General features: G+C 38.7%; 1 protein-coding gene across 1 annotated transcript; it reads left to right on the top strand.

Annotated features, from left to right (window-relative positions):
• The first annotated feature begins 1431 nt into the window (after positions 1-1431).
• On the top strand, positions 1432-5909 carry LOC102910990 (olfactory receptor 4C45-like). The gene is made up of 2 exons (XM_006998856.3): positions 1432-2008; positions 3541-5909. Exon 2 carries the CDS (start codon positions 3582-3584, stop codon positions 4500-4502), a length of 921 nt encoding a protein of 306 aa, XP_006998918.3. The 5' UTR covers positions 1432-2008; positions 3541-3581; the 3' UTR covers positions 4503-5909.
• Positions 5910-14126: the final 8217 nt, after the last annotated feature.

Raw genomic sequence — 14126 nt, 5'->3', positions numbered from 1 at the left:
GTCCCAGGTTTCAAACAGCTATCTCATGCAGCGAGCCCAGGACCTGGTACGAGTGGTACTCTTAGGAGGTATGGCCCTATGTTGGAGGAAGTATGTCACAGGGGAGGAGGGCTTGAGGTCTCATACATGCTCAAGATACCACCCAGTGTCTGAGCCTACTTCCTGTTACCTTCTGATCAAGATTTAGCCAGCAACGTGTCTGCCTGCACTCTGCCATGCTCACACGCTGGTGGTGGACTAAACCTCTGTACTATAAGCCACTACTACGATTAAATGTTTTCCTTTATAAGAGTTGCCATGGTCATGGTGTCTTCTCACAGCAATAGAAACCCTCACTAAGATAGTTACCAAGTAATACAGTTTGGAAGAAGTAAATATTTCATAGATTCCAATGAGGAAGATGGTTTACAATAATGTTAATATACCTAGTGGCAATAAACTAAACTTCGCACTTAAATGAGTTAAATAGAGAGGTCCATGACTGAGATTGGTAGTAATCAAAGGCAACAAATGTTCACTATTCACAATAGAGTTGGAAGATGTGCTTTGCTTCACTGGTACTTGAATTCAGAAGTATATTACCCTTGTTTAAATGCAAAGACTGATAACATCAACAGAAAGGTGGTTACATGTGATGGTTCAATGAGTTTGACATCACCTCAGGAGCTACTGGAACCACTTTTGTAGAGTGATTCTGTTCCTCAACTCTATGCATATAAATACATGAGTCCTTAGCTGTGTGTGACTTTCTCAATGCCTACTTATTGAGAACATGGCACCTAAGAATCAGCATCTGTTCTTTGTGGAGTAGAAAAAAAAATTCAGGCTCCTCAGTTACACAGGACACAACTTGAGGTAGGCAATCACATTGAAGAAAATAGTGTCTCTGACTTTTTAAAAATTCCTGTCCACTCTATGATAGCTAAGGGTCCAGCATCATCCTGTTGACTAAACTGAGCAATTAATGAAAATGTCACCATCTCTAGTGCTTGGATACTGTCATTTCAATCCTTAAGTAACAATATCCTTTAGATTAGTCATGTTTTTTTTAGTGAAATCTATTCTCTGAATTCTAAACTATACCTAAAATTACTCCATATACTATGTCAACATCAACAAAGCTATAATTAGCAAAAGAAATTTTTATGAAATTTTAATAAAGGCATTTGCAAAAGTGTAGCATGCAGGTATCATCCTAAACTGCAGTGTACACACTTATTTAATCCCAATCCAAATGCATTCCTAAAATAAGTCACTACTAATGAAGTTTGTAGTCACCAAATGGGAGTATGCAGAAGACCGTGACTACTGTCTTGGCAAAGATTTCAACAGAAACAATTACAAGTCCTTTGGGTACTTGAGAGGCCAAAACATTACCAGAGCCTGTATTCTTTCTAAAGTCTATTTAAACAATTGTTCTATAATGTTGGCATAGATTCAAGGAAGAAAGAAGTCCAGAGGTTTTGTGAGCCAATGATTAGTAACAAGATTTGTTTAAGAGACATTACTTGGTCTCAGTGAGTTTCTACAGAGGTTAGTTACAGGAGAACTTGACCTTGAAATGAAAGAAATTCTCTCTGTACAACATTTGTGGGCTACTAGGAAGCAAAACAGGTTCCCAAAGTGGTAGAGAAACCAGGTGCATTTAAGCTATTCTATTCATTTACACATTTTTAGAGTGGAATAGACAAGTGCTTTCTGCTTTGAGATATTTGGCTTTATTTCAAGTGCTTTTAACTTGAAGTTTAATATTCCATATTATGGAGATATAACTATAAATATATATCAGTAGAGTGGCAAAGTTCATAGGACCCATGGCTAAAATAGCTCATTTCTGAGTAAATTGTGTCAATGGGAATCAAAAAAATGAAAGCATGCACACTGGAGAACTGTCTAGAGAGATGTCAGCTCACAGAGTCTGTAGAAAGCTGTGCTGCATGTTCTCAGAGAGGAAGAAACAATAACTTCAGTAAACTACAGAGACGTCTCTCCACTCAACTACACCCAGGTCGGTGAAAACTATGTTTGTTTAAAAATTTTAAGTAGATTCACTTGATTTGGACAATTTGTTTTCACTGAAGTGGATCTCGTAATCTTATAGTGAGCTCAAAGTGTAAAGTTTTGCTATGAATTCATGAAACACAATAAATTTAAATAATCTGTAGGAATTCCCAAGTCAGGTGATATTGTGAATCATTGAAGTCACTTTTAATATGCTATGTCCAATAGTCTCACTAAATACATTGATTCTGAAGTCTTGTTTGTAACAGCTTGATTGAAGTTAGAACCCTAAGTTAAATACATTGAGAATGATTAACCATATAGTTCCCATATTCAGGTCTAATGAATAAAAGGGAAATACTCAGGGACTAAGCCACCCTAAAAACTAAATGTATTTCTCCTCACTTGTATTGTAACTAGAGGTCTTGAAGCTGACTCTATCCAGAATCTGGATGTTATAGGAAGGCAATTATGTTACTTGATTTTTAGCAGGTGTTGTGGAAAGAGGCAGAAAGGGGAAGAGAAAGAATAAAACCTCTCCTCTTTTGTAAAAACACTGACATGCTGGTGAAAGTCCACATGGACAGAAATTGGAAGAAAACATTTTTGTATAGCATCAACATTTCCACCACTTGTCAGTGAAAACTATCAATTCATCTATTTTGATTGGCTATATACCAAAATTAGAAAGTATATTTTCTTAGCCAGCCCTCTAATAGGTGGCCTCACCTCATATAATTCCAATTACAGTGAGTGACCAGCAGAATTTTACCTGACCCTGTACAAATCCTAAATGAGGAAACAGTTCAACACATGGAGGAAATTTATAAAATGCTGTGAGGACTTAGAAGGACTTTGGAGCCTTTACATGTATGCATCCAATGATACAACGACAGAGATCATGAAAGAAGGGGCAGCGGGAAGTCTGGAATAAAAGGTGCTGTTCTAGAATTAATTACATTAATGAGCTGCAAAAAAATCCTTTTGTCATTCAGAAAGTAAGTAACTCTCCCTGTAGTTCTGTCTCTGTCCCTGAGTTCATGGGCATCATCTGCTACAGAGGAATCTACACACAGGACACAGGATCTTTCCATCGAGCAAGGCTTCAGGCTTTAGTTCTTCAGTGTAATAATGAATTTCACAAACATTGTGTTCATAGACCTCTAACATTCACGTTCATGCACAAATGTAATTTCAAATAAATTGAGATTCATGTTATTTGTCCCACAAGAATAAAACCCACAAAAATAAAGAAGGCCACCTTTGAGATTATTCCCAGAATTTTTTTTTAAAGGTTGATAGTTAACCTTCAGCCAACAACTATAATTAGACTTTGCTTTGTTGTAGTGTTATAATAAAGTATTAGTACCAAGCTAACCTACTTTTCATCTTCAAAATTATCTGCAAAGTGATCTTAAGTGTAAAAGTAAAAATGTTACTTTTTGATTTCAGCAGTTACAACAATGTGATAACAAAGTATTTCAATTTAGTATTTAAAATATTGTATTATTAATGGGACAGTCTATCTTTTTTTTTCAGATGACTTTATGACCACAGCCTGAACTAAACTGTTTGAAAGGATGAACAATGTCACAGAATTCATCCTTCTAGGCTTGACTCAAGACCCAGATCTGCAGAAATTCTTATTTATTGTGTGCTCAATAATCTATTTGATCACACTGGCAGGTAACATGCTCATCTCAGTCACCATTTTCATCAGCCCAGCCCTTGCTACTCCCATGTACTTTTTTCTGTCCTCCTTGTCCATCATAGATGGTTTCTACTCTTCTTCCATAGCACCCAAAATGATCTATGACTTGATCTCTGAGAAGAGCAGCATATCCTTCAATGGCTGCATGATTCAGCTTTTTGCTGAGCATTTTTTTGCTGCAGCTGAAATCATCTTGCTGGTTTCCATGGCCTATGATCGCTACGTAGCCATCTGCAAGCCTTTGCACTACATGACCATCATGAGCAGACCTGTGTGTGTATTTCTTGTGGGGGCTGCTATAGTCCTGGGATTCATCCATGGAGGAATACAGATTTTATTTATGGCCCAGTTACCATTCTGTGGCCCAAATATCATTGACCACTTTATGTGTGATTTAATACCACTCCTGGAGTTGGCCTGCACTGACACTCACACTCTAGGGCCACTGATTGCTGCCAACAGTGGGTCACTGTGTTTACTCATTTTCTCTATGCTGGTTGCTTCCTATGTGGTCATCCTTCACTCCCTGAGGAATCACAGTTCAGAAGGGCGTCGCAAAGCCCTGTCTACCTGTGCATCTCATGTCACTGTTGTTGTCTTATTCTTTGTACCTTGTTCATACCTGTACCTAAGGCCCATGACCTCCTTACCCACTGACAAAGCTGTGACTGTGTTTTGCACTCTGGTGACACCTATGTTGAACCCTCTAATCTATACCCTCAGAAATGAGGAGGTCAAAAAGGTTATGAAGAAGCTCTGGGGTCAAATGTGGAAAGGTGGAGATGCATAAACCTGGTGATTTGTGTTTTTAAAAACAATGTCTGGTGCTGTTTCATGGACACTTGTTCTCCTTTTTAAATGGTTAAAATGATGAGAGTGAATTATATCCTATTTGCACCAAATTTTCATTTAATAGTAATTATATCTGTGAGTGGAGTACAATGTGACAATGCATGTAGATAATACATGTAAGAAAATAATATATATGAGGATGTCAAGAAGGTTATTAGAAAGTTCCTGGGTCAAATATAGTCAAACAATGGTTAAAGAAGTCTTATGACTTTTTATTTTTTGACAGGAATAGCTAGTGATAGTTCATGTAGATTTCTTTTCCCTAAGTGATTTAAATTGAAATAGCCAATTATACTCTATATCAGAATTTATGTATATTAATGCAATAGATGCAGTGTAATAACATATGTAGACAGTGTGTATGATAACATCAGGATAATAAGGATTTCTGTGACATTATAGATTCATCTTTTTTTGGTGCTTAGAATCTTTAAATCCTGTTGTAATTTTTTATAGTATCTAAAATAAGTTATTATGAACTATGGTCATTCTATTCTGTTTAGAATGTATTTCTCCTATTGAACCATATTTTGGAATTTTTTTTATCCCAAGTCTCTCTGTTCCTCCCATTTTTCACCCTTTCTAAACTGTACTGACCTTTACTCTATGTTCAACTTTAGTGAGATAATTACAACAAATGCTGATGAGGATCCAGGGAAAGGGGACCCTTACTCATCTGTGGAAGGGTAAACTAGTACAGGTATTGTGGAAATGAGGGTTTAAAAAAAACTAAAAATAGAACAGTATGACCCACTGCTGGGTATCTACTCAATGGATTCTAATCTACAACAGAGATATCTGTATATTTTTGTTGGTTGCTTCTCTCTTCACACTAGCTAAGAAATGGAATTCTCCAATGTGTTTATTGACTGGTGAATGGATAATGAAAATATCATAATACACATAATTTTATTCCATAATAAAGAAAAATGAAGCCAAACAATTTTATAAAAATGGGTGAGTGTAGACTACTGAGTGAGGTAACCCAGGTCCATAATGACAAATACTGTATGTTCTCTCACCCATGTGGGTCCTAGCTTTAAATTTTTACATTTCTGTATTTAAGTTAAAATCTCTTTAGAGCCCCTAAAGCAAGAGAGGAATCAGATAAGGAGTGAAAAAGGAAAGGACTTGGGGAGGAGGAAGCATGAAACACATATGATATGAAAGTAGGGGTGCAAATATTAGGGTTGAAATATTTAAATGGGTATTGGGGCAGGGATGAGGGAAAATGGTAGTGATGGAGAGGGATAAACAAAAACTAAGAATGTAGTAAAAATGATATGGAAACCTATGACTTTATGAGCTAAATAAAAAGGACAACTAGTCTACCTGGGTCAAAGCCACTATTGGGTTTTGTTTATTTATTTGTTTGTTTTTTGCTTAATTTTATTTTTATTTTTGTTTGCTTTTTAAAAAATTATTTTGTTTTTTGAAACTATAACTACACCATTTCTTCCTTCCTTTCCTTCCTCTAAATTCTCCCATATAGTCCTCCTTACTCTCTTTCAAATCCATGACCTCTTTTTGTTAATAATTGTTACATACATATATGTATATACATATACATTCCTAAATACATAAATACCAAGTGCTCAGTCTTTATAAAGATGAGTCAACAGAAAAATTAGTAAGAGCCAAAGAAGCTACACCGATGAGTTCTCACCAATATGACTGCTGAAACATGAGCTAAACAAGGACAATGCATCAATAGACACTTATATGGACAGGGAAAAGGCCCAGAGGACTCAATGAAGAACCACAATCAGTGAAAGAATATTGGAAGCAGGAGAAATAGTCTTATCCAGGAAAGAGTACATCAACGGATTATCCAATACCAAACTGTAGTCTTGAAATCATGCATACAATTAATATAATTTTTAGAGTTTAAGTGGATAATGCTGCTCTCAGAGGCCACAGTTTGCTATACAAAAATCCCAGGACTCCATCAACCTAGGGGAAACCAATACTATTGTTCTGCTAAAGGAATATAGCAATAAAATGACTCCCAATGACATTCTGCTATACCATAGACCTGTGCCTCACTCACCCATCATAAGAGAAGCTTCCTCCTGCAATAGGTGGGAACTAATGCAGAGGCCCACAACTGGGCGGTGTACAGAGAATGAGAGACCTTGGAGCTCCCAGTCCTAAATGCAATGTCTTCATCAAGCCCATCCCTTCAGGATTCAAGGAACTACAGTGAGGAAGAGGCAGGGAGACTGCTAGAGCCAGAGGGGATGGATAATATCAGGGAAACAGTGCCTTTCACATACAACAGTGCAGATCACATACAAACTCACAGAGACTGTGACAGCACACGCATGACCCACACAAGAACAAACCGGATAGAATCTCAGCATTCATATGGGGAATTTAATAAGAGTTCCCATTCCCCACCAAGAAGATATCTCTAATTAACAACTGCTCATGAAAAGAAATATTAGTTTCTCCAAGGGATTCTCACTGGGTACACAAAACACACGTAAGAGCAGGTCCCATGCTCTGCAGTGGGATGATCAACTCAAAATGAACTCAATGGTATTTTTGGAGATTATTTTTATTTCATTTTACTTTTTCTTTCCAGACAGGGTTTCTCTGTGTAGTGTCATGCCTTTCCTGGAACTCACTTTGTAGCCTAGGCTGGCCTCAAACTCACAGAGATCCACCTCCCTCTGCTTCCCGAGTGGTGGGATTAAAGGTGTGCACCACTACCACCTGGCTCATTTTACTTTTTAGGGGGCATTTTTTAAAATCAATCTTACTTGTCTTTTGCTTATATATTATAGTTTTCAATTTTGTGTCTTTATGAATTTTGTGTGTATTTACCTCTATATTCATTTCCTGTATGTCTTCCTTTGTTTTTTGTTTTCCTTCATTAATTGTTTTTATTTGTTCTTTTTTAAATCCTTGTTTGTTTGTCTTTATTTACCTGTTTGTTTATTTTTTTTGAAAGAGAAAAAAGGCCTGGTGTTGGAAGGGTAGGGAACAGGGAGGGTCTGGAGGAGAAACTGTGATCAGAATATCTGTATGAAAATAATTTTATTTTCAATAAAAAATAAAAACATCTGAAAAAATGCTGGGAAGGATGTAGGAAAGTGGGAACTCTCAACTGTTGGTGGGATTGCAAACTTCTGAAGACACTTTAGAAATCAGTGTGGAATATCCTCCAAAAGCTAGATCTACCATGTGAGCCAGATATACCACTCCTTAGCATATATCCTAAGGACTCAATTGCCCATTTCACAGACACCTGCTCAGCCATGTTCATTGCTATTTTATTTACATAACTAGGAAATGAAAACAACTTAAGTTTCTTTCACCTGGTGGATTGGTAATAAAGGTGTAGTACATATGCACAATGTAATTCTATTCATCTTTAAAGAAAAATGTCATAATGGAATTTGTAGGTAAATGTATGGAACTAGAAAATATTAAACCTAGTGAGATAATCCTAACTCAGAAAGTCAATACCTCACGGTCTCTCTTCTTTGCGTATCCTAGCTCTGAATCTCTAGATATAAGAGTATAAACTGGAGTAGCCACAGAAACTGGGGAAGTAAAAAGGGATCACAAAGGAGAGGGAGAGAAGGAACTTTAGAGAGGGGTGTAGTATTAAGAAGGGGAAAATGGGGTGGGGTTTAACTGGGAATGGGCAAAGAGGGCAATACATAGGGAGAGGTAGAGGGAAGGATAAATAATACTAAGGATGTTTAAAAAGCCAGAGGAAACCCATTATTTTGTAGTTACTTTAAAAAGCATTTATATTAGTGTGTGTGGGCACACACACCTATGAAGTTTGATTGAAATTGTGCCTTTTGGGGTGATAATGCCCTCCCCAAGAACCATAGACTATTTAACAAAAACTCCAGTGCCAGTGCCAGGCAAGATAAACTTCTCCATGAGTTATTGGTCAGTGAAAATGAAGAGCTTTCTCAGATGATACAGGCTAATGATGTTACCACTAGTTTCCTCAAATAAGTTGAAGGTAAGACCTCATTGCTGAAGACACTGCATGCTTTGGACACGGGACTTGGAGGAATCATGCTAGAACTGACATGGAAGTCTCCTCCCTGCGGACTGGCACTCATAGTCTTTGAAGTTGCTGTGTGACATGCCATGAGAGAAAAGCAATCAACAGTCCTACCCAGTTAGAAAGCCTATGAAGTACAATAATGACCAGCCTGCCAAGATATACCAATTGGTGTAATATTGGCATTATTGTGTTGGGGGTAACCAACAGCTGCCTAATTCAACTTAAGACCCACTCAATAAAAAGGATTTCATGCCTGACACTATAAACCTAGCCAACTACTAGCAGCTGATAAATCATGGACCCTAGAAAAAAATCGTACTGGGGCCACTTTTCTAAACCAACACAATTTCTAACAGCATTCTCAATATTTATTTTAAAAAACTTTTTATTGGTTCTTTGTAGATTTCACATCATGCATCCTGACCCCACTTATCTCCCCATCCCCTTGCATCTGCCCCCTGCCCTTGCAATTTCCCCACCAAAACAAAACAAAATTTAAAAGAAAACCCAAAAAACAACCAACCAACCAACCAACCAACCAACCAAATAAACAAACAAACAATTCTCAGCATGGAAGCTTTAGTGTGGCCCTGTGAGTCACACAGTATACCCTTTAGTCCATATATCTTTACTTGCAAGTGTTCATTGCTATGGCCTCTACCGTGCTGCCTGGGTGAGGTTCACGGCTCACTTCCTAAAGTGCTGCAGCACATGATGGGCAGGATCAGCTCTCCCACTCTCATGACCTCAGGACCAGCTTTTGCCACCTGCAGTAGCTGGTGACACATGAGAGGCAAGAGGCGAAGGGTTATGTCTCCCCAACCCATGCCTTGCCATGACAGACAGAAGGGCTAGCTCTCCCACTCTCCCACTTTCAAGGCCAGTTCACCAACACCCCTGCCAACAAGGACAACTCTACTATGCTGCTCAGGCTAGGTTCAGACCTGCTCTCCAGAGTGCTGAAGTTGGTGAGAGGCGGGCCCAATTTTCTCTAGTGCTGCAGCTGGTGAGGGGTGGCACTACTTCTATACAGACCTATCCTCACTGTCAGGGCCAACACAGACCTACTGCAGAAGGGTCATGGATCCAGACATGGCTCTTGGCTGCAGTTTGGATCCAGATGACACCATGGCCGTGGGTGGTAGCACAGGCCACCCAAATCTGTATGGCCCTGGTGGCAGCTTGACACTCAAAGACTAACATAACCTCAGGTGTTGGCTTAGGCTACAGGCCTTCAAATACTTATTCTTATATCCACAGAGAAGTGTAGCTCCTAACTCTCACAGAAGAAACTTTTTTGGGCTGGAGTAATAGGTCAGTGGGTAAGGACACTTTTTATTCCTGTAAAGAACTTTGTTTCCGGCACCCACATGGAAGCTCACAACCAGCTGTTACCTCAGTTCCAGGGGATTCAATGCCCTTTTCTGATTATGGGTTCCCAGCATGCCTGTGCACTCACACCCACACACCCCTCCTTACTCAACCCTTAAAAATGAAAAGGGAGGCTTCTTGGTGAAGCATATAGGGACCATTGCAGAAATTTACATGAGGTACCCAACCCAAACTGGTACACTCATAACATACTGTTACATCTAAGGCTCGGAATATCCTGACAGGGAGTGGAAAGACTTTAAAAGCCTGAGTGTGAGGATATCTGCTGTGAGGTAGTATTTGCTATATATGACAGGGAAGCTGTGCCCATGAAATCTCAACAATATAGCTTCCTAAAGAAGACCTGAACAGTAACAACAGATGACATGTAAGCATGGATGGGGAAATCTCACAAGGCCCTATCTATGAGCCACAGGAAATTAAACGCTGCTGAGAGAGGGGTAACTAGTCTTGTTTAGTCATGATCCCTTTTAGTCATGAGGTTATCCAATTACAAGTAGTCAGCTCTAAACATGTACACATGCCAGTAACATCAACTGAACTATTCAGGGGCTGTCTTTCTGTCTGTCTATCTGTCTGTCTGTCTGTTAATCACTTATCTATTTAATCCACACAGAATTACAGAGGAAGTCATGAATTTGAGAAGGAGTAAGGACAAGGGAGGAATTGAAGTGGGAAGAGAGAGGATGGAATGAGGGTATCACTGTGCTCGTGTATGGAATTCTTGGGAAATAAGTAGAACACCAAACTTTAAAGAGAGAGATATGAATAGACTTCCCATTTAAGGTTAATAAACCCAAGGTCTCTTAATCTCTGCATGTTGGCCAGTTGTGAATTTTTGCATTAATTACTATCTACTACAAGAAGAAGCTTCTTTAATGAGTGTTGAGCAATGCACTGATCTATGGGTTCAGCAATACGCCATTAAGAATAATTTTAATTGCTATGTCCATTTAGCAGGATAATAATAGCTTATTTATCCCAGAGGTTCACGATCTATCTAGTCCTAAGTTCTTGGCATCATTGAACGTGTTAGGAATGGGTTCCATCATTGAACCTTAAATACAAACAGAGAGTGGTTGGTTGCTCCCATAATAATCATGTCACTATTTTGTTGGAGGGCATATCTCGCCAGGCAGCTCATTATTGTAGCTTCCAGGGTTCACATCTGGGTGAGATGACTACATTTTTTTCTCTAGCAGTAAAACTATGCACACCACCTCTCAAGACTGTGAGGTTGTGTCTAGTAATGATGAAGCTTCCAATTGTGTACCAGTTTGATTCCTACATGTGCTTTTATGTAAGTATGAGGTATCTTCAAAAATAGGGTCTTAGTGCCAAGTTCTTGAGGATAACAAATAGTATTGACAATAGCTGTAGTATTTGGAGGGTGTTATTGGATGTCATTGAGTTCAACTGAAAACGAGACACTCTACTCCTTTCACTGGGGTTTTTATTTGGTAGCATATGGTATCTGTTTGGGGTATTGTCCTTTATTAAAAGCAACTCCATTTAAACTATTTTAAAATATCTGTACATACATATATTAGAAAGCTTTTATACTACTAGTAGATTTCCATCTGGTTTTTTTAAAAAAGCATTTAGTGTTAGTTATCTATCCCTAGATTACCTTCTCTACCCTGCTCCTCTATCCCTCACCTTATTTAATCATCCGTAATCCATTTTATTCCTTTATACATTTATAACACTATAGTCCATTTTCCAGTCCTTGAAAGATCCCTTTCTACCCCATAGTCCCTTACTAGCTACCTAAATTAAACACATATCTGTGTGGAAGAGAGAGTGGAAAGATTGTAGGAGTCCGAGGTGGCCGATGACCTCAGCGAGGCAGTGTTTTCCAGAAAGGACATAGCAGAAGCACATATGAACTTACAGAGATTGTGACAGCTTGCATAACACCCAAAGAAGCTCATGCTAGACAAAATCTCAGCAAGGGTGAGAGGAGATGGCTATGAAGTCTCACCCCTTGCTAAGGAGCCATTGGTATTTGATTGCTTCTGGGTAAGGAAAGTCACTTTTCTTCAGTGGAGTGACACTTGCTATAAGGACCACACTCTAGGGAAGGCTCCATTCCAGGGGCCAAAACAAACTGAACTCCATTTTTTGTTTTTTGTTTGTTTGATTGAGAGAGAGGTTGGGAATCAGGAAGGGGAGAGGGAAGAAAGGTGGGGGCGAAACATGAGCATGAGTTGGGCTCTCAAAATTAAGTGGATAGAGAAGTAAGGAGGACCTGGGAGAAGTTAGGGGAAGGACTGGAGATGATAAAAATATATTGTATGAAATTGTCCAAGAATGAATAAAGGCCTGGAAATTGAAGAAATGATTCATAGGTTAAGAGCACTTTCTGCTCTTGTACCTGATGTCAGGTACCTAATGTCAGTGTGTGGCTCCCCAAAGCAGGCAATTTATAACTGCCTATAACTCTAGTGCCTCGGGAATCATCACCAGTTGACCTCTGCAGGCACTTGGATGTGTGGAGTCACACATAAATTAGGCGGGAACACACACAAATAAAGTTAAATAAATCTTTTAAAAATGTAGAGCCTGGGACCTCCCCATTTCTTGGCTATTGTTGCAGATAGTCTTGTGTCAGTCCAGTACAGGTAGCTACATTTGGTGTGAGTTAATAATTGCCATTGTGTCAGTTCTAGATCATGGCATTTTGTGGCTCTTGACTCTTTCTTCCAACTCTTAGAAACTACACCTCTTCTGCCTTACAGGGTGGGTCTTATTTAGTGTTTGACTTAACACATTTGTCATTTACTCTTTACCTTGAGCAGCCTTGGGTAGCTGCATTCACCACCATTTATTGTAAGGACAAGCTCCTCTGATTGAGACTGGGAACCAGTTTGTTTATGATTCTAAATTATTATATAATTATAAATTACAATATTATTATTATTATTTAGACAGTTCGCTGCTGTCATTTTGTTTATGCTTTATTTATAAGTTTCTCACATGGGCCTACTACCTCTCAAGACCTTCACTGTTAGCCAGGATCATGGTACCAATCACTGATGCCCCTTCTCCCTTGAGGAGTGAGCCTGGGATCTAACCAAAGAGTGCCTGGTTACTCACATCACAGCCACTTTTAGCTATTTAAATAATATTCATTGAATAAAAACTAGAGAGGCAAATTATTCAGATTCTGATTGTAGGTTGGTGATTGGCTCAGTGCTGTAGATACATTTCTAGCCAGTCTTATTCACTTTCAGAGAGACAGTTAAGAGTGTGGGACACATATTTGACATTTTGGCAATGGCTTATAGAATTAATTGTCCTTCCCTTGTGAAAATGGCACAGGGTGGAGTTTCCTCTAATATAAAGTTCATGTATTTATATTCTAAGAATTTAAGCCTGAGAGTGCAACTGCTAGGCTTTCTGGGTAGAGTTCATATCAAAGGCAGTGGCTTTCCTCTCAGTCACACTCTGCAGTTACAACTTGAAATCTGAGAAGAAGAAGTCTGACTCTCAAGGACCAACTGTGCTGCTGGGAACTTCCCATCTATGCTTTAAGACTTAAGAGTCTAAGTGAATGCTTGGAAGCATTGGTTGCAGGAGAGGTCTCACCCAGGGAATGCTTTATTGGCTGTTCGTACTTGGAAATCAATCTTGCTCTTCTTTAAAAGTGATGACTTAGTTCCTAATGTCCAGATCAAGACAACTGGGCAAAGCACTGGATGAAAATTACTAAACCCTATGACTTCTCTGAGCTTCACAGAGAACTAGATGAATCGGTGCTGCTGGAACCATTGCTGTCTTTTCACCATCAGGGGCCATGAATTTGAAGGAGAGTGTGGCGGAGGTTTATGAGAGGTTTTGGAGTGAGGAAAGGGGGGAAATGTAAGTATATTATAATGTCAAGAAATAAAAAATGAATAAAACCTTGACTTGTGTTTAAGCACAGTATCAGCATATCTACTACCTGAGACAGTGTTTCAGTGGCTGGAATGAGACATCTCAGACCTGAAGACAGCATAAATGTTGGTAAGTAGGATAAGCATAGATTTTCTTTTCTTATTTTTAAAATTATTTCATGATTTTCTTTTACAGAAGCATTGTTTTTAACAGTAAATTAACATGACATTTGCTCTGGCTGCACATATTTTTCAG

The sequence above is a fragment of the Peromyscus maniculatus genome, chromosome 4, assembly GCF_049852395.1.
Source record: "Peromyscus maniculatus bairdii isolate BWxNUB_F1_BW_parent chromosome 4, HU_Pman_BW_mat_3.1, whole genome shotgun sequence".
Classification (NCBI taxonomy): Eukaryota; Metazoa; Chordata; class Mammalia; order Rodentia; family Cricetidae; genus Peromyscus; species Peromyscus maniculatus.
The sequence above is the reverse complement of the archived record's forward strand: the minus strand, read 5'-3'. Positions and strand labels throughout refer to the sequence as shown.

What these genes read in the sequence shown, in the direction of transcription:
- LOC102910990 (XM_006998856.3), top strand. Translation starts at nt 3,582, where the DNA reads ATGAACAATGTCACAGAATTCATCCTTCTAGGCTTGACTCAAGACCCA.